Source organism: Cydia strobilella, chromosome Z (genome assembly GCF_947568885.1).
Source record: "Cydia strobilella chromosome Z, ilCydStro3.1, whole genome shotgun sequence".
Classification (NCBI taxonomy): domain Eukaryota; kingdom Metazoa; phylum Arthropoda; class Insecta; order Lepidoptera; family Tortricidae; genus Cydia; species Cydia strobilella.
The window spans coordinates 41,773,982-41,796,255 of NC_086068.1; the positions used below are offsets into that span (position 1 = coordinate 41,773,982).

At 36.8% G+C, this 22,274-nt stretch overlaps 1 protein-coding gene across 4 annotated transcripts in view; it reads left to right on the forward strand.

Annotated features, from left to right (window-relative positions):
- Window positions 1-22,274, forward strand: part of LOC134754802 (mediator of RNA polymerase II transcription subunit 12-like) — a 142,170-nt gene that overhangs the window by 98,691 nt on the left and 21,205 nt on the right. For all 4 annotated transcript variants that reach the window (XM_063691174.1, XM_063691170.1, XM_063691173.1 and 1 more), the window contains 3 exons: window positions 5,977-6,140; window positions 6,678-6,801; window positions 8,043-8,149. In XM_063691174.1, the coding sequence (XP_063547244.1) occupies window positions 5,977-6,140; window positions 6,678-6,801; window positions 8,043-8,149 (395 nt within the window). The remainder of the gene's footprint in view (window positions 1-5,976; window positions 6,141-6,677; window positions 6,802-8,042; window positions 8,150-22,274) is intronic.

Here is a 22,274-nt window from a genome sequence, read left to right on the forward strand (position 1 = left end):
TGCCATACGAATAAATAAATTTCTCCCGCGGACTGTTTCCGATTACCCCATATGGTTTCGGGTAAAAAGGAACGGCAAGGTTTTTGTTTACGCCCAAATTTAGTAGGATAACATTAACTTAAAATTATTATTTTGGTAAAATTAGATAAACAGACAACCACACTAACGGTTAGCATAAAAATAAATTTGGCTTTTATATATTTTTAGAGCATTTGAAGTTAAGTGTTCCCAATTCCCCCACTCTCCCCTACCAGGTGCAGAATAATACAAAATACATACATATTATTACGAACGTCACCAACAGGTACCAATTTACTTACTCAGCACTAGTTGAACCATTATGGGCACTTGACGGTTCAGGTAAAAGTCTATCTTCTGAAATCATCATAGTTATTAATTGTTAATTAATTTCTACTCGGCCTGCAATATGAAATAGTACTTAGTACTGCTACTGTAAGGACTTGGTTATTGAAACAACGACATCTTGTAAGTGTTTTTATTCATAAGGCGCTATCTCACTCTTACATTTTTTTTTTTGCATATGTCTATTATCCTTATTACTCTAGTGTTTTTACTACATACCATTTGTGTGGATAATAATCATGGCCGCGAGGATAACCAATATCATGAATGGTTAAAAAACCGGCCAAGTGCGAGTCGGACTCGCGTACCGAGGGTTACGTACTTTTTAGTATTTGTTGTTATAGCGGCAACAGAAATACATCATCTGTGAAAATTTCAACTGTCTAGCTATCACGGTTCATTAGATACAGCCTGGTGACAGACAGACAGACGGATAGCGGAGTCTTAGTAATAGGGTTTTACCCTTTGGGTACGGAACCCTAAAAAAGCAGCATTACAAAATTAAAGAGCCCGAGTATTAGTACGATTTGATATTGACAGGTGAAATATATACATATTACGAATTGGTGCCATAATGTTGTTGTAAGGCAGCTTGAACTTGACGCCGTTTTCTTTTTCCATCGGACCACCGATGTATTTTATACTCTCCTTTGTTAGTTTTCCCCATAACGACATTCTGGATATGAACTAACGCTTGGCACAAGTTGACCTCCGAAGTCCGAAGGGCTCCTGATATTCTCACAATTGACTGCAAAAACAAATCGCCTGATATGAAGGCAACAATATAGGTATCTCAAGGCTTTTGATGTTCACACTGACATTTAATGAATTGACATTTGTTACTTACCTAAAAAGTAAAATGAATTTTAAGCAGTATTAGGCTAAGGCGTCTGTATAAATAAATCCAGCGAGTAAATCACAACCACAAGAACTCTTCCGCACATTAGTCAAATTTACGGTGAACGTGAAATAAAGCGAGCGGTAGTTTGAAAAAACGCATGCAGAAAAACGGGTTATCTATGGCATAAGAAGTACCCTTCACACTGACGGTGACGGGCTTAATGATAATGTATTATACTTAAATGTTATAATCTTATCATTTTGGTAAATCAATGATGAAGCACTAATAATTTATAAATAATAATTTTAATATGAAATCATTGCAAAATAATTACCTACCAATCTAAGTTTTAAACTGGTAGTGGTAATTAACGAAGAAATCTGGAGACCCTTTAGAAAACCAAATCTGGCTTGACCTCCGATTAGGTGTTACATGTACGAATCAAGGGATCAAATTTTACCGGTTTCGGTTGAAGCTAAACCGGGTACACTATATTTTGTTTGTGAATTAGATACCCTTACGTTATTGCCACCTATCGAACTAATTAGACACTACTTAGTTAGGTCACCTGTGTTAAAGTTAGGTCACCTGTGTTTGAAGCTAAACCGGGTACACTATACCTATATTTTGTGAATTAGATACTAGGGCTCCCGGTATCCGTGTTACACGCCGAAACGAATACCCGTGTTCTTAAGCCCGGCGGTACTAAGAACCCGGTTTACACGGAACCGCCGGGATTCGAAAACGTTTCGAAGGAACGTTCCCAAGAAACGTATCTCAGACACGTATCTCCGTTTACACGGGTACTTAAGACCGTTCCGAACGGGTCCGAATTCTCCGAACCAGTTTGAGCCAATGTACAATAGTAACAAGGTCCACTTTCCACTATTATTATGTTGACTTCAGATGAATTCGTTTGTCGTACGATTTTTAAAGTGAAACTTTTATTCTATCGCCCCCATTTATTAAGTTAACATTAAAACCGCGATTTTAATACCGTAATTCGAATTAATTTCCGATTTTTTTAGTTAAATACCTACAATCCGAAAAAAGTTTCACTTGCATCGTGGTTTCATAAAACCGCACAATTACTTTTTTTTAAATTGTTTTTAACCGTATTGATAAAACATAGGTACTGAGCCATCTTCCTGTGTTTAATAGTAGGTATACATAATTTTTATTTTAAACTATTTATATCATTTAATAAAACCGATTGCTTCTAAGCTAATTACATAAATTTTATATCGATCATAGTTTTTTTTTATAATTACATAATGGTATAGTATTTTCGTTAATAATAGGTGTGCAGACAGAATACAATATTAATTAAAAATAACAGTTTAATGATTTCGTGGTTATTTTTATCTCGGGTCTATTACTGCTTTGCGAAAACAACAAACCTGCCAACGGCGCAAAAAACTTAGGACCACAAAAGCGGGATTATCGAGTAATCATGCTCAAATGAAAGGCAGAATTTTACCCAAGAACCATAAAAACCCATACTACCTTGTATAACTTGCGATAATATTGCTAATTACATTAAGATAGATCTTTAAATTGGTAATCATTCATAATTCACTTTGGTCACTTTCTCACTAGAGTTCAGGTAATAAACTTAAATGCGCACGTTGCCGACCGGTGGTCCATCCATCCATTGTTTTCCAATATCCTTTTGTTTATCATCGTCGAAAACATGTAGGTTCCCAAACTATTATCACAAGTGTCACCGACAATTATAAGCTTTATGTCGTTGTAATAAGGTCAAAACATCTGCACAAGAAAATGTTTTCCATTGTTTTGTAGCCGCACCCCACTAAAAAGCGTTTTACTATGGTAAGAGGTACCTAGAGCAAAAACAATTAGAATTTATTGAGAAGGTGCAATTTTATCAAATTGATTTAAAGTGTTTATTAATAACTAGCGACCCGCCCCGGCTTCGCATGGAGAGTCAAGCATAATAAAATACATTCTGTAACAAGTATTCACTTCGGAAGCCTAATAATACTAAGACTTCACTATCCATCAGTCTGTCACCACTCACTAGGCTTTATCTCATGAACCGTGATATCTAGACAGTTGAAATTTTTACAGATGTATTTCTGTTGCCGCCATAACAAAAAAAAAAAAAAAAAAAATTTGTACGGAACCTTCGGTGGGCGAGTCCGACTCGCACTTGTCCGGTTTTTTTAGAAGTTAATAATGGGTTAATTATTCTTAAAATATAGACAGACAGCCTTCGCGCACTTTTTTGTAGACCAATGAAAGATAGACAATTCCACCATACATTGTGTCGTTATATCTCAAATAGATTGGGCAGCGTTTTCGATTAAGCTCCTAGCCAGCGTGATTTATTCTAACTTCATTAGCAAACATCGTCATATTTCTACCAATTTAAACAAAACCTTAACAAAATATACACATAAACATTCCCAAAGAAACACTTCATTCATAGGTGAGGTCTGGTTATCGCGAACATACAGACGCGGCGGGGGACTTTGTTTATATAAGGTGTACCTACAAGACAAGGAATACAATTTCATATCATGTTCTCAAATTAAACTAAAAATAAAGAAGCAAGTTAAAAATGTATTTTTTTTATAAATACTTACTTAATGCCAATTTCGAACATTAGTTTGACTTCCTGCCTACATACTGAACTCGATGGTTCTAATTTTTTTTTTAAATAGGTACTAGCAGGTTGTTATTACTATATTGGTAACCTGCAACGTAAAAAAAGTAGCTATTTAAAGTGCTATATAAAATACTACTTTGATAAGAAGCGTGAATACTCGTATATAATACCTATTGCAAGCAAAAACTACCTGCTCAAGAAAGGGTTTTCTAAACCGTTTATTGAATTTCGATTCTATGACCCTCGGAATAAGGTTAAATATGACAAAAACTCGTCATGAATCTTTTGTCTATTCATTTGTAGCTGGCGTTCGTTCCTTCGCTACTATCGTCAAGGACGTGTCCGGAGCCACGGATAAATAAGATACGTATCTTCGAATACCCGTTTATCCGTGTACACGGGTCTTAACTACACGTTTCTTAATTAAACGTGCGGAACGGGCCAGAAAACCGTTTACGTATTATTCGGACACGGGTATTCGAAACGTGTAAACGAAACACGGATTCGACCGCGAGCCCTATTAGATACCCTTACGTTATTGCCACCTATCGAACTAATTAGACACTACTTTGTTAGGTCAACTGTGTTAAAGTTAGGTCACCTGTGTTTGAAGCTAAACCGGGTACACTATGTTTTGTTTGTGAATTAGATACCCTTACGTTATTGCCAGCTATCGAACTAATTAGACACTACTTAGTTAGGTCACCTGTGTTAAAGCGACATCTTGTTGGTTATGAATAAACCTAACCTCTCCATCTTGTTTTACATGGATAGTGTAAAGATCACTCACACAAACAAGCGTTAGAGCAAAATCTTCTCAATTTTCAAATGGATTTTAATAATATTATTGAATAACTGGTCATTATTCGTAATTACGCAATGACAAATGGATATGTACTACCTAAACATCAAGGTTTAAAGTGCACGAAATGTACGTATCAAGGAGATCCACCTTAATTGTCAATTGCATTGCATTAATTAAAAAAAAACTATTTGGTAATAAATCAGTATTCATGACGATGAATGTTTAAAATATTATCATTACATTACATGCTTTCATTCAGTTTCACTTTTTTTAAGCGCTTATACATTAAGGCCGTTTCAGACATCATCATCATTCGCTTGCCCTTGTCCCATTCACTTGGGGTCGGCGCAGCATGTCTTTTTCTTCCATACATCTCTGTCACCCGTCATCTCATCATTCACTTGCGTTAGTTTCATATCATCTTTCACACAGTCCATCCACCTTTTCCTCGGTTTTCCTCTCCTCGTACTTCCCTCCACATTCATTCTTAATACCTTTCTTGTCACATGACTTTCATCCCTCCGCATCACATGCTCGTACCATGCTAGGCGATTTGCCCTTACTTTTTCTGTTATGGGTGCAACTTTCAGGCTTCCTCTTATATACTAATTCCTTATCCTATCCATTCTCGTCACGCCACACATCCACCTTAACATTCTCATCTCCGCTACATGCAATCTCTTTTCATCCCTCACCTTTAGGGCCCAACACTCTGATCCATACATGACGACAGGTCTTATGATCGTTTTATAAATTTTACCCTTCAACCGAAGGGGCATACGGGCGTCACAAATGGTTCCCGTAACCTGTCGCCATTTCATCCATCCTGTGCTAATCCGGTTTTTCACGTCACGGTCAATATCGCCATCGCACTGTACGAGCGAACCGAGGTACTTGAAGTCGGAGCAGACCGGCAATGTAACGCTATCGAGTTCTATGGCAGCAAAACTGGAGAGACCGCCAAAATCGCAGAACATGTGTTCTGTTTTAGATCTGCTGATCAGACATATCCCAATTTAAGATCGGATTGTCTATGGTTTTAGATTTTTTTTTCCGATCAAAATGTAAATGGCGCCAATTCCATTCCCTAATTCTCTTAACCGTCAAAAGGAATATTCCTATAATAGACCTACATTTCTTGTGTTTGTTTGACTTTCCTCATAGTCGAAATGAAAAGTAGAGTGTTCCCCTCTCGCCTCGAACTATTGGCGCTCGAACGAACAAAATATCTCAGGTGATATGGTCCACTTTCCACCCTTGGTAGCTATTATAAAGTGTATAATGAGTGTATATTTATGCTTAGGTGCAGTATTAATAATTATTAGTGTTGTGCAGAATCTCGAACAGTGGTCGCTGCGCATGTCGTGGCTGGACCTGCAGCTGATGTTCAAGCAGTTCGCGAGCGGCTCGTCGGAGCTAAACGCGTGGCTGGAGATGGTGGCGCGCGCCGTGGTGGCCGTGTTCCAGCAGCCAGCGCCGCCGCCGCCCGACAAGGACAGGTGACTAAATCGTCACATAACAGACGCACGCCTACTGCTAGCGACCGCAGCGCTGCCGTTCCCATCGGCCGATTTGAGTAACTGTTGCAGTATACAGATGTAGTGCATAATTGTTTTCCATCGTATTTTCTCGGAAACGTTCGTATTTGTCATGCTAGTTCAGTCAATGTCAGTACTTTTGTACCGAGACTGACTGAAATAGTAAGACAAGTTCATAAGTTCACGTGAAAATACGATAGAAAATAATTATGTACTACATCTGTACCTACATTGTTTATATAGGATTCAAGGAAAGTCGAGCGTTAATTTGCAACAAATTAGTCCCTTTGAACGAGGAGGTCCAAGGTTAATGGTTCCTGTATTTTCATATTCATATTTACAAAATAGGATTTGTAACATCATAATTTAAATTTAAAATTAATATTAAATCTAAATTTCGTACTGTATAAATTCATTAAAGCTATTAAAAGTGTGCTCCATAATAGAAGGATACATAATAGAATGTAGATAATAGAAGGAACGTTTTGTTTGTCGCAGGACGGGCACGGACCGCGGCGTGGTCAGCACGAGCAAGTGGTCGGAGTCGGTGTGGCTGGTGGCGCCGCTAGTGGCCAAGCTGCCCGCCGCCGTGCAGGGCCGCGTGCTCAAGCAGGCTGGACAGGTAGGGAATGCGGAACCGGTACTGTTCCCAGAACCGGGACTGACATTTTCGGTACTGGGAAAGAACCGGGATTTCCCGGTTCTTCGGTACTTTTCGGTACTGAGTATTTCCTGTTGTATTTTTTGTTAAATGATGAATTACTTATATGAAATTGAAAATTAAGATTCAATTTTGTGTAATTCAGTACAAACACAACCTAAAAAAGAACAAAATGATGAAAATCGACACTAGCAAAAAATCACAATTATGTACTTAAGCTTTCTTACTTTATTCAATAAGTTTCGTAAAATGCGTTGGGAAAACGTCTGTGTGCAAATAATCATCTCTTGTACTGGGTCCTGGTTGTGGGTCTGGCTGCACGTCAAGGACAATTAAATGAACCTTTTTTTAAATGCTTGCGTAATCCACTAGCACTCGTTGATCCACCTTACGTATTTAAAACTTTCCCGCACTGATGTGTGTAGTTTGTCCTTTTCTTTTTAAATTATTTTATTTTTCTTTTTAAGAAAAATATAATAATTTAAATATCAAAAAGTACGTTCGGGTTGGCCCCTTAATCTTTACTTCTTTATTTTAATTCACATGTATAGACCATCAAACTACAACAGCTACAATACTTGTAATAAGTATTTATCTGACTACTCGAGCCGGACTGTCAAGGTTGGGGACTTTGGGTAGTTAATGTAGTTATCGCGCTAAAGCCCAAATCGTAGCCGGGAAATACCGAGCGGGACAAACCTTGGGCAGCCGAGACTGCCGAGAGTACTACACGGATGCTCCGGAGATTAGGCGCCAAATTTTAAAGTGATTAATGCGGTTTACTTTTCTAACTTTTCAGTACCGAAAAGTACCGAAGAACCGGGATTTTCATTACCAGAACCGGTACCCGAAAAGTAGAAATTTCCCGGGATTTCCCGGTACTGTCAGTACCGGGAATTCCCGGGAGCATTCCCTACGGACAGGTTACTGATCATTATCATTAGCCCCTGCACCTTGGACCAAACCGTGTGTACTCGTACACGTACATGAATCGTGTCCGCAAACCTGGACCAAAATCCTAACCTAGAAAACTTTAGGCAGCTGTTAGGAAACTTTTATTTTTTTAAGAATTTATGAACAATTATATACTTAATAGTGATTTGTTTTTATTTGTATCTATGACTATATCAGGAAGAACTCCAAACAACATAGAACACCATTCTTAAAATAATGTAGTGACTTAGTTATCATGTCATTTGCAGATTTTAGAGACCGGTTGGGGCACCGGCTGTAACGGCGGCTGCAACAACGGCGGCGGCGCCAGCTCGCATCGCGACTGCAAAAGCCACCAGAGCCCAAGCTACAAGGGGTGAGTTCGATAACATTGGATAATATAAATATTCATAACCAAAAGGTCGTTTAAGCCTAGATCTCCGGTTGACGCCGTATACTAGAAACGGAATATTATGCAAACACAATAATATTATAATATTATGCGGAATGTGACACGGGACGCTGTATCACTTGTATCAGGCGTTTAAACGAAGAAGACCTGGGGTCTTAGGCGGTGTGGCTATATAGCGGGTGGCGCTACAGTCGCTCTACTCAGTTTGTTCACTATCTGTGTCATTTAGTTCTATGGAATTACCCGAAGATAGCGTATAACATGTCTAATAATTTAGTTTTGCTAGACACAAATAGTAGTTTCTGTTGTCAAATGGGTTTTACGAAATTTGAAAGAGCCCTTGATGCCTACTCGCAGAATAAATGATCATAGATATATAATAAACAACTGGAAATACAATCAGCCGACAAAAATGGCCCCGCAAAAGTACCGCGGAAACAAATCACACGGTACTTTTTCGTTTAGTTTTGTTAGGAACGCCTAAAGGAAAGAATATAATACCAAAGAGGATATAATATGATAGAGCGTCATAGTAAATTTTGTAACCACTGTAAATTCACTGCCATCTATCGACATACTTTAAAACTAAAAATTAAGATTTATAAAAATAGGTTAAAATGTATTTAAATATGGATAAATGATTTTTTTATTTGCATTAATTATTTTTATATGATTTTGACCCATGTTCTTTGACTGATATGCGTTAAAATTATAAATAACAAACGAAACCGTCAACGCCCTCTATACGAGAGTAGGCCAAAACTAGTGGCGCCGTCTGATCTAGAATCAAATTTTCGTGATTTTCGAGGCACGTTTTTTCCTTAGACTGTATCCATCTATTACGGAGTTATATCACTTATATCTTTGATAATACTCACTAGGAGACGAACGATAACTCCATACAAAAAAATGTCCCTTTCAAAAGTTCGTTTATACTAGTGGCGCTGTTCTATAGCATAAACTAAAATTGACAACCCGTTTAGCCTATCGGGTATTAGCAGTAATTAAATTCAGGTAGCTAATGGTCCTGGGTTCAATCCCAGCGAGGGAATTTCTTTTTGTATTTTTGTTTTTTGTTTTTGTTGGGGTTAATTTATTTCTCAAATAAATAAATATGTGAAGAGATAATGATTTTTATTATATTTAGAAATTCTTACATTTCGGGGAGTGCGCACAGGAACTGCACGACCTGATCCCACCTTCCCCTTTCCATCATCGGACATCCAGGCGCGGGGAGCGTATGCACCCGTTCGTGGTCCACATTCCATTCGTTCGGACGAAACGTTTTGCCTCCTCCTTTTTGGTACGGACGGCTAAGGAATGGAATGCGCTCCCGCCATCTGTATTCCCTGATTAATATGACCTCGGTCTCTTTAAAACAAGAGTGAATAGGCTGTTACTGAACCGGTGAGCTCCATCTTAGGCCCTGTCTTCACTTTCCATCAGGCGTGACTAGGGCCAATCGCCGATCAGTTTATAAAAAAAAAAAAAATACAAAAAGAAACAGTTATTAATTATGATATATAGTTATTTGTGCAACAAGAGAGGAAAGTTGTTTTTTCTTGCGAGTGTTTATTTTGAGTCCCGAGAAAGCGAAAGATTCTATAATTGAATCACGAGCGAAGCGAGTAATTCTAAGGTAGAATCTTGAGAGTAGCGAGGGACTCAAAAACACGAGATGTAAAATAACTGCTCTCGTGTTGCACACATAATGTTTCACCTCAGTAGTGAAAACATATTAAAGGTTAAAATGTATTTCGAATTACACAGAATAAACAGAAAATAAAGTATTATAATATGTACGATACGATAAGATACGATACGATACGATACAATACGATACGAGACGAGACGAGACCGGACCGGACCGGACCGGACCGGACCGGACCGGACCGGACCGGACCGTACCGTACCGTACCGTAGTATGAAGTTCATGGCCTTCACTAAATTAAAAAACTACATTGTTTCAACGAAAGTAGGCTTATTCGAGCTGCTGAGGTGAAAAATAAATATTTTCATTCCTATTACGTAGGATCAAAAGAGCTTGATTAAAAAAAAACAATAGGCAGAAAAAAGGCGTATTCTATACAAAATTATGCATCGGACGGAACTAACTGTGGAACTTGTTAATAATATTATTTAAAAACTTATTGGCACTGAAATGGTGGGCTTGTCAAATACAATAATGCTTTTAATATGGCTTTTTATATATTTACCTAAAAATATTATTATTTGGTACCTATATTGCCATTTCAGGTCCGAATAAAAGTATTGAGTATATTTGGAACATATGGTCACACACCACAATTGCAATTCATGTAAATTGTGATCATATCACATCTATCAGTCCAAAACAAAATAAATACATTGATTATGGCAAATGGCAACTAAAGTTGTTATTAGGTCTATCCGGTTAAGGGACATTTTCTACTCCACAGCTCAGCGCAGCGGTCTTGGTCACCGGGAAACTAGTCTGGATATGCGGCAGATCCTTGCCCTTTGAGCTTTTTCAAAGATATTATATATGACGGTCCAGGGTTATACTATTATCTCACGGTCAAGCCATCTATTGATTTACTCTCTAAAACAAAACAGTCGCAAATTAAACAATACTACCTAACTTCCTTCTAACTAACCTCGCTTAAAATTGCTACGAGGGGTCTAAATTTGCCAGCTTTGACCTTAAACAATATGTGAGGTTTTTCATCTATCATCTATGATGAACTATGATTGTAATTTCGGACGCAATATAGCGTCCGCGGGACTTACAGTGATAGTAAGATTAAATTATTATATTTGAGTTAGGCAATAAGTAGTACGCTTATTTTTTTTTTAAATTTATATATTTCTTACCTTGAAATAATTATTGTTTCTGGTTTATTACTACAACGGTGTTGGGGATAGGGTCTCGCCGCGGCGAAATGGTGAACACGGTAGAACTTTTAACAGCTTATATTTTGAAAACGACACACAAAGTACACGAACAGAGAATTCAAAAATGACAATTGTGTCTACGTGCGCGCGCGCGGATAGCATGGACCGACTGAATCGTCATGCAGCGCACATACAAAACCAGAATGGCGGCTCGCGGCCACCGTTAAAACTACCCTTAAGTTTAGATTTCTTAATCTACCTCATTATATATTAACACAGCGTTTAGCAATACAAAATAATAAAATATGAGCACGTCGCTAACAAACGGTTTAAATTTAACCAAGTCTGTGCGAGGACGCATTTAGCATACGTTGCTCGCAAATATGATTAGTTTTAATTTTTAAAACTACTAAATAAAAATATTTTAAGCAAATAAATCGTTAGTTTTATATGAAAACTGATTTTTTTGCGTTCAATGACTTTAATGACAGCATCGACATTAAAGATTTTGTCTATGTTCTTAGTTCTTACCAGCCAGACCCAAGTGCAAGAGGCACTTCAACCCTCTGTAGATTTTACAAACATAGACAAATACAAAGTGACATAGGTAATAATTTATACCAAAAATAAATAATAATTTACATATAGGTAGTAGTGTGACAACTTTATAAATGCAAATCAAAATCTTTGATAAAATAATTTGATTTGTTCGTTCCCGGACTTGTATAGACGAAGCCCAAAGTTGCTGTTGTAAAATATTTTTATGTTAATTACTGGCAACTTTTTCTGAACTCTTTGAGAACGGACAACACATAGAAGCTTTTGGCGGATCATATATTTCTAAGGAAGTCAATAGGCCTTGGCCTAAAGGTGAAGTTGTCAACAATGACGAAGTGTGCAGTAATAATATGCAAAAATAACAACGATAAAAAAAGGAAAAAGGTTGAAATATATTTCTTTAGTGATAACATTACAGATTTTATGTAATCTGTTCATAATTTCATGGTTTTGAATAAATTATTTTGTTGCGACGTACAGAGTGGACTGCTATTATATTAGTCTATAGATAGTAAAAGATAGGGGTGATGCACTTTTTAAACCAGGCAAAACGGCAGTTGTGTATTCGGCCCATTTCCCTGTCTCCGACATATACACGACCAAGAAGGGCTTACATCGTTCTTTTTGAACTGCATTCTTAAAATTTTGTGAGAAGTCCCGCAGAAAAACATGAATAAACGATAAGCTTTACCAATAACTCCGTATAAGATGAATAAAGCCTAAGGAAAAAACGTGCCTCGGAATTCTTGATTCTCGCACAGATGGCGCTACCACCAATCCCAACCTTTGGCCTATTCTCGTTTAGATGGCGTTGACGGTTTCGTTTGTTATTTAACAATTTTAACACATATCAGTGAGAACATGGGTCAAAATCATATGAAAATAATAAATACAAATAAAAAACTCATTTATCCATATATATATATATATATACTTTTTGATATTTTGATTTTTAGTTTAAATCGTGTGTCAATAGATGGCAGTAAATTTACTGTGACAGTACCCCTCTATCCTATATATTCTCTTTGGTTTTACTAAATAGTAGATTGTTAACCAAGGGAGGAAAGTGAACCATACCACCCGAGATATTTAATTACTAGAGACCCGTAGCGGCGTCAAAACGCCGCTAGAGTATGGTTCTAAAAGTTAGGTTGCCTGTCCACTGGAGCGGAGCGGTAAGCGGGGAAAAAATCCAGCAATAGAATTTCATTAAAATTACAGAGCGGAGATTTTATGCCATTCAATCGGTGGATTTTTTCCTCGCTCATCGCTCCGCCAGTCGCCACCTCGCTCCGCTCCTGTGGACAGGTAGAAGACTGAACGCTTGATGAAATAAAATAAAAACTCAAGAGCAATAAAAATGGGTACATAAAGTATCCTATCAAAACATTACATGTAAAAAGATTCATAAAATGTTCATTTATTCAGGAATTCATGTGCTGTTGTTGATGTGTAGTAGTTGTTGGTGCTGTTGTTGGTGCAGTAGTTTTGTTTTCTAAAGGGAAAAAGTAATGAAGTTGTACTTTTGGTAGAAAGAAAAGATCCGAATGCGAGCACTTTATTCCCGCAGCTCGGCCTTCGGCCTTCGCTGGGTTTCTTCGCGTTGTTTTCTTGTCTTGCCATTTGGCTCTCATGCCTAAAATTTAATAGGGCTAATGTATAATTTTATATTTAGCCGCTATAACAACAAATACTAAAAAGTACGGAAGCCTCGGTGCGCGAGTTCATGAGACTGACGTTTACAAACATTTTACAAACCGTGTCTGGGCTATAACAACGAAAATCGAAGTTCAAATTGCGGGCATCTTTCTCTGTCACTCTAATTACGCCTTCATTGGAGTAAAAGAGAAAGATCCTCGCAATTTGCGAATTTCGGTTTTCGCGGTAGACCTAATAATAGACATAGTATATACACGTAGTTATAGACATGAAACCGAGCGACCAGGGGTAAGAGAAAGACATATTCATGTATTGACAGTTTCGTGTATGGCAGCATAATCCTTTTTCTCTTCCACTTATAAATTTCGGTATTTCGCCATCGCCTCCTTGCTATGATGCCATAACCCGACCATGACAAATTGCCCGGTCGGTGATAAAGACAAAGCATGGCACTATTTTCTCTTTCCTCTTATAGGAATCGCAATAAGACTATCTTTCTCTATCAAAGAGTGTCAGGCCCTTGGACCTACTTTAGTTTTTTTTTTAATTTACTTTTCTGAAAGTCTGTACAACGACTGGACCGCGACCTTGGTACCGTCAAAATATCTCTTTCTCGCTCTCAGCATACGGCGGCCCACCTTAAGCGCCTAACACATTACCACACCGCACCAAGGTCATTGTGCGATGCACCTAAAGCGCGAGAAAGAGATAGTGCGCTAGGTGGTCACCGTACGTACGTTAAGGACGCAGCTATAAGTTAGAGCGAGAAAAAAATATTATAGCCGTATTTAACAGACTATCGTAAAAGTCGTTAAAGACTACCACACCTCACCGCGGCCTTGGTGCGGTGCGGCGCACTTATCGATAGTGTGCACCGTGGTCACCGTACGTACGTTAAGGACGCAGCTATAAGTTAGAGCAAGAAAGAGATATTTTGACCGCACCAATACGGCTTTTCGAGATATTCTCGTTCTCGCTCTCACTTATGGGTGTGGCGCACCAAGATCGCGGAGCGGTGCGGTAGTCTGTTACGGCTTTTACACACGATCGCACATATGCCGCACCGCACCAAGGTCGCGGACCGATGCGGAAAATTGGCTGATTGTTTACCTTAAAGATCCGACATCATTTAACATCCTCATAAGAACAATTCTCGCCGTACGTGCTTTTTGAAATAAATATAAAACTTGGCTTTTTCATAAATTTTGGCTGTTTTGCAAATCTGTAGCATGAGACGAATCCAATGACATATAATTTATTAAAATCGAACCATAACTGTAGATCTGATAGCCATAACAGCCGTCAATGGTCGGTCGTCTAGATTTTTTTGCCGTTTTTAAAGATAATAATGGTACGGCACCCTACGTGCGCGAGTCCGACTTGCACTTGGCCGGTTTTTTACATTTAGTCAATATGCTATAGTGACACGGAACCTTTTGATCACGAGTCCAACTCGCACTTGACCGTTCTCCACATTTTAAATAGGTATGCGAAAAAAGTTTGCATATAAATATCAACATTTTTAAAATGAAAACAACCTAGCAATTTAGAGTATTGACATAATAGTCCCCTTAGAAGTTGACACAATATGTTTACTGTCATTCATTGTCAACAAATTGTAAAATCATTTTTGTATTTTCGTACATGTTTTAAGTGTAAAAATAATATTTCATCATGCTGTCTGAACAACTTACTACAGGTTTAAGTGCAATTCATGTTTATTATTATTTGGTCATCTTGACATTTTGAGTCAAAATTGGGAACGTGACATGTCACGTGGTCAAACTCACAAATTAACTTAACATTTTCAAATTAATTTTTCAGTACTTTTTCAGAAAAAAAAATTAAAAATCCAGGAGATTTATGCAACTCTCCAGCATGAGACGAATCTAATGACATATCATTTATCTAAATCGGACCATAACTGTAGATCTGATGGGATGAACGAAAATCGGCCTCGCGTAATATATCTATATTATATATTATCACAAAATATCTATAAAACCGGCCAAGTGCGAGTCGGACTCGTGCACGAAGGGTTCCGTGCCATTACGGAAAAAAAACAGCAAAAAAATCACGTTTGTTGTATGGGAGACCCATTTAAATATTTATATTATTCTGTGTTTAGTATTTGTTATAGCGGCAACAGAAATACATCATGTGTGAAAATTTCAACTGTCTAGCAATCACGGTTCATGAGATACAGCCTGGTGACAGACAGACAGACAGACAGACGGACAGCGGAGTCTTAGTAATAGGGTCCCGTTTTTTTACCCTTTGGGTACGGAACCCTAAAAACCGTAGGGGGTCGGGTCAAAGACTAAGTAATTAAGGCCGACTCACGCTTGACTGTAAATTTCTAATAAGTTTTCCTGTCATCTATAGGTAAAGAACTATTTTGTGTATTTTTTCAAAATTTTAGACCCAGTAGTTTCTGAGATAAAGGGGGGGGGGGTGGTAATTTTTTGCCTATTTTCTTAAATCATTTCAAAACTCATTATTTTAAAATTACAAAAAATATATATTTGAAATTCTCACAGTGAGCACTTTCATTTGATACGTAAAGCGATATAGCTTGAAAACTTTATTTTTTAATTTTCTCATTTACTCCCCAAAAGTGGCATTAAAATTCATTTATTTGCGTTACATACTCGTCATCGTTTGGGTCACAAACTTATATACGTGTACCAAATTAAAACTTAATTGGTCTAGTAGTTTCGGAGAAAACATAAAAAAAACCGTGGGGGGTCGGGTCAAAGAATAAGTAATTTAGTCCGACTCACGCTTGATTGCACATTTCTAATAGGTCCACTATAGGTAAAGAACTATTTTGTGATTTTTTTTTTTAATTTTAGACCCAGTAGTTTCAGAGATAAAGGGGGGGGGAATGATAATTTTTTCCCTATTTTCTTAAATAATTTCAAAACTAATTATTTTACAATTATAAAAAAAATACATTGAGCTCTTTCATTTGATAAACTTTTTTATTTTATTTTCTCATTTACCCCCCAAAAGTGGCCCTCATGATTAAAATTTATTTGTTTGCGTTGCATGTCCGTCTTTGGGTCACAAACTTACATATGAATTTCAACGTAATTGGTCCAATAGTTTCGGAGAAAATTGGCTGTGACAGACGGATAGACAGACAGACGCACGAGTGATCCTATAAGGGTTCCGTTTTTTTCCTTTTGAGGTACGGAACCCTAAAAATGAGTTTGAGTTCGAAAAACATTTACTATGGGCTTTGGAGACGGCTAAAATACATGATCAAACGAACTTCAAAGTGAAGTTCGATCAGTATTATATGAGTAAGCTTCATTCGAAGATATAAAAACCAGGTAGTCCTTTAACCTACTAGGCAACTCATCGCATGTTTAAAGTAGGTAGCAAAAACTTTAACTCAAACAGGTCTATCCCTACTTTTCCTTGATGGGGCGCGCGGCTTGCCGCCATTGCTCATTATTTTTAGAGACTTTACTTTCTAAAGCAAAACTTTCTTTCCGGGTATAGAGGAGGGAGGGTAGTTATATCTTCGAATGAAGCTTACTCATATAATACTGATCGAACTTCACTTTGAAGTTCGTTTGATCATGTATTATATTTCTCAAGCTTCATTCTTCAGATATAAAAACCAGGTAGATGTTAAGAGTTGAAAGTTTTGCTGCATTCTTTCCCATTGTCAATATTATCATAGCATATTTATTTCTGAAAACATATTTGTAGGAATAATTATCTACCATGTACATATGTGTATGTTATACACAAGTTTACTGTTCCAATTGAGTTATAAGGCATTGTTAAGAAGCACGGGAAAGTTTAGCAATGCAGGTTCAAAAAGGTATACATATATATTAGGTATAGCCAGGTTGTATATATATATATATACTTTTACGTATTAGGATATTTAAACAAAATCTAATTTGTTCTTCATAAAACCTAATTGACTAAGATTCCATACAATTTGTGGTCAACTTTGCATTAAGTTTAATTCGAGCTAAAAAAGTTTAATACGAGTAAACTCATAAGACATATGTCCTTTTGTGAAATGTATTAAAATTCACTAGCAGTGCTTGTCCGCGATACGGAATTTTTGAAGGCTCAGAACAGTACACTATTGATGACAAGATTCAGGCTCGTCTAAGTGTCTACGAAGATAAGACGTAATTTAGGCTAACGATACAACCCAGCGTTACCTCCATACAGGGTGGGATACGCTGTGGCTGTGATGTCTTTCCCCGCGTCTTGACGCTTATGACGCGTAGGCCGTGTGATGTCTGTCTCACGACGACTCATCCTGTTTACGACGATCTCTGAGCAGACGACGACAATGAGAAAATTCAGTTATTAGGCGCGTGCACGCGCAAATCGGCTTACAGCAGCTCCTGATCAACGAATAGTGACACGACGTGCAATGGACAAAGACTCACGCGGCCTAGCGCGTTTTCGAGAGCTTCAACTTAACAAAAAACATGTATTTGCTCGAAACATGTCTAACGTCGTTTTTAAGTCCCAAGTTTTACCCAAGAAGAATTATATTTTGATTTTTATCAATTTAAAAAATCCACCACGTTCCTGAAATCTAAAAAATATATGAACGTGCATAAATTATGCTTTCTGTTCAGTTATTAAGCATAAAGCATGTCATATGTGTGGCATCACCAAAGGTATTCTAAACAAAAATAATTTATAAGACTAGCAGTCTACTCAGCTTTTGAAGTAATCTTTCAAATAAGATTGTAATTTACTCAAACTCAAATGTTTATTATTGCGCTCATATTACATATAATGAATGGGCCAAGGTCCATTAATGGTAACAGAATATTTATTTATCATTTAATTATATATACGTACCTAATGTACATATATTCGAGCTATTAAAATGCATAATAATATCCAGTTAAACCTGAGTTTAAAATCAGCGTTTAACAAACATCATTAGGAATTAATTCAGTATACATTTATAAATGGCTGCATGTGACGAGTACCTTTAAATAGAATATATAAATGATATGAACCTTTTTTATTTTATTTAAATTACTATTATTGACCGCAAGGCGCGATTGACCATATTTTCACAAATATTGGTGTAGCGGCTTCTATTCTCGCAGCGCGAACGGGACAGCACAGCAATCAACCACGCAATCAATGAAATGAAATGAATATCAATCAAAAGAAATTCAGATATTAAGCATCAAATCTCAAAACTTATGCCGTCCATTCAAGTATTCGCTCTGCAAGGAACGAAAGACTGTGCGACGTAATGTTGTATATTTATAAAAAATAAACATTAAAGCCGGAATAAAAAAAAAATTGCCTTTGCTGTATTGCTACTATGGTTGTATTGAGAGTTCAGAAAACAAATATTATATTAAGTGGATTCATCTTAATATTTTAATCCATGACTTATGTCATGAATGTGCTATATTAATGACATAGCGGTATTGCAAGTGGTGGGTCCCCACCAACTACAGTTACTAAACTTATAATATCAAGGTACATATATTTTAAACTTGGCAAAAACGTATTGCATGGTACCATCTTATTGATGATGGCTAAAAGAGTATCGCGACCGACACATGAGAGTTGAACCATAGGTGCATTCGTCATTTATTGATTTTTTACGGTTTCTATTAGCTTCTTAATTATGTATTTATATTTTTATGTGCATAATCTGAGGGTGATCCTTTAAGAGATAATCGGAAGGTAATCGTTTTGTAGTTTTGATACAGGTTAATAGGTATTTACCTAGTTACCCATTATTTACGACCATAAAAATTAATATTAAATATCTGTGAGAGATGCGAACAAATATATTCGTGTGTGTATTTAGCCAAATTGTACCGAAACCGCTTTATCATTAACTCAGTTAGATGGTAATCTAATGGTCACTGTCAGGCTTCGGCATGAACTTGTATTTATGAAGAAATAAGCGTAAAACGTGTTTGCGTTTGTTTATTAGCTTCAGTTGTAAGTTTAGTTTTTTGCATGCCAGATGCTGGTGAAATATGTGTTACTTATGTATAATATTGTCTGACCACCTTTTGTACCATATTTCATGCAAAATAAAGTTATTTTCTTTCTTTCTTTCATATTCAGTACTCACAAATTGTTTTATTGGGTTTATTAGATAGATAATGATGAATAAACCCATTTTCCTGTAATTCAATTCAGTTAGGTGTCTTTGTTACAATTGGATGATTCAAATTATTTAATTATTCAATATCACTTAAAAAAGTAAAATCATATTTTTAAACAGACACAAGGTACTTAGATACTGACATCGCCTATGCCTTTAAGCGATCACGGTATTATAAATATATTTATATTTTTATGTATCCCATAACAATATTGGCGTACGTATCCCGATAATTTGTATGGTTATATGCATATATAAACATTCAAAAATCGTCACCAAAATATATGCATTGTGCAGGGTATTACGACTTAGTTTATTCCATTTCATTTGTGGTAAAAGAGATTTTATCCAGCTTAAGTTTAGGAATTTCGATCAGATTCACATCACGTGACGTGATGTAGGTACACCAATTTAGCAATTCCCACTTTTAGAGACAAGTTATACTTATGTGGGTAATATAAAAACAATATAGGTACTATTGTATTGTTTCAATTATAAATTTACGAGGTAGTCTCGTGTTTATTCAAATTCAACCTCTGGGCGGATAAAAGTACCGTACTATGGGTTAGGTGTGAGTAAAATTTATTCTGTCACATATAATTGGATATTAAAAATCCAAATATATTTTATATGTAAGGATTTATTTTAAAAGGCAATGTAGTCTTGTGCCGAACATTTCGGCAGCTAGACCGACGTGTCTCTGACACGCACAAATCAAAACTGAACCGCGGAGCGCTGGTGAAAAAATTTAAAAGAAATATTTTTAATTCGAGGGTAGACTTCGAATGTTTTTCAAAATAAAACCCGTAAGGTTTTAGATTACATAAATAGGCCTACATGAATAAAGTATATTTGAACTTGAACTTAAAAGATAATTCTTTATTGCACATAGAAAAACTTGAACTTGGTGTTTTAAAATGTGCGTGGTTTTGATCGAGAACCGCTATAGATTTATTAAATTGTGTTATGCATTGACTCACGGCCAACCCCAAGCAAGTTCTATCTTCGTGACGACTCTAGGCCGCCCCCCAGGTTTATAGTTACCAGTCGTGGACTCACGGCCCGCGCGGTACTAAGTAAATGCAAGGTATTTGATCACAAAGTGTAAGTTTTTTACAAAAATAGTTAAAATAGTTACACTTAAGTAAGTATCTGATTTTTCTTCAGGATCTGAAGAATCTATTATCACTCGGCAATTTTGCTTGAGTTTCTTCTGTTGGGCCATCTAAAACCAAATAAAAAGAAAGCCTCCCTCGTCTCTTCAACACAACACAATATGATTATATAGGGCCCTTTGTTTCGTTGCGCGCTGTCCGATCTTAATTAAACCTTTGGCTGGTTCACGACCAACCCCCGGGCGCAATCGGTGTTCGAAGTACGAACAAACTTTCCATCGTGTTGATTCACGACCAACCCCCAAGATAATTTTTTCCTTCGTGTTGATTCACGACCAACCCCCAGGATGATTTATTCCTTCGTGTTGATTCACGACCAACCCCCAGGATGATTTATTCCTTCGTGTTGATTCACGACCAACCCCCAGGATGATTTATTCCTTCGTGTTAGTTCTCGACTAACCTCCAGGATGATGAACAATTTTAATAACAAATATATTTTATATTGCACAACGAATACGAAACGAATAATCCCACAGCTTACATCTCGTATTCTCGTATAAATCGTATAATGTCTGCACTAAGTACACTACGTATAGGCATTTTAAACGACTTTGAAACAAAATTATGATTTTACGTGAGTTCGTTGCCTCGCAAGAATAAAGAATGAGCAATGGCGGCAAGCCGCGCGCCCCATCAAGGAAAAGTAGGGATAGACCTGTTTGAGTTAAAGTTTTTGCTACCTACTTTAAACATGCGATGAGTTGCCTAGTAGGTTAAAGGACTACCTGGTTTTTATATCTGAAGAATGAAGCTTGAGAAATATAATCTTGTTTATTGACTACTAGCTGACCCGGCGAACTTTGTACCGCCTGAAAGTCGATAAATGTAGAGATAGCTTTTACTTAGCTAAAATTGATTTATGGTTTCAATTAAGGTAATTAAAAATACACAAACATTATTAAGATAAGATAATTTATTAATTTCAGTAAAGAACCTTATGATATACGACATTTTTAGTTCTTTTTTTCGGGCGCAAAAACAAATAAGGCTGATGGTTTACCAACACGTGAACATTACTATAGCCAAGTCTAATCCTTTATAATTTCAGGATTTTCTACACGCACAGAACTTGATACCCATATAGATATCAATTCTTTTGTCGGCGAGTCAAGCGGCAAGTCGGCACACAACAAGTCATATTCTATATATATTATTGAACTTGGCTTCCATTTCACATTTATGTTTTGGTTGGGATATCATTACTTTTTGTAGAGAAATTATTAGCATCCATCATGGATACATTGTAATTTGTAAAATTACTCTATTTTCTTATGTTAACGCTGTATAGTTTTCTTTTTAGGGTTCCGTAGGTACTTTAAAAAGAAAAAAACTGAAACCTTATAGGATCACTTTGTTGTCCGTCCGTCCGTCCTTCCGTCCGTCTGCCTGTCAAGATCTTTTATCTCGGGAACGGGTGGAGGTATCAAGTTGATATTGAAATCATATTGTTAGCAACACTGTTTGTAAGGATCATTATTTATTAATAGCTTATATTTTGATCATTCTTACTTTTACGATAAGCCTAAACAAGAGTATCAGCTGACCCTTACTTGTCACTGGTTCCCGCCATCTTGAATTGTTATTAAAAGGCGGGTACACTGTGACAAAGGGTAGTTCGTGTACAGACGAGTTACAGTGTAGTCTTGGAATATTTATTGTAAATTGCTTGTTATTATGTTGGTAA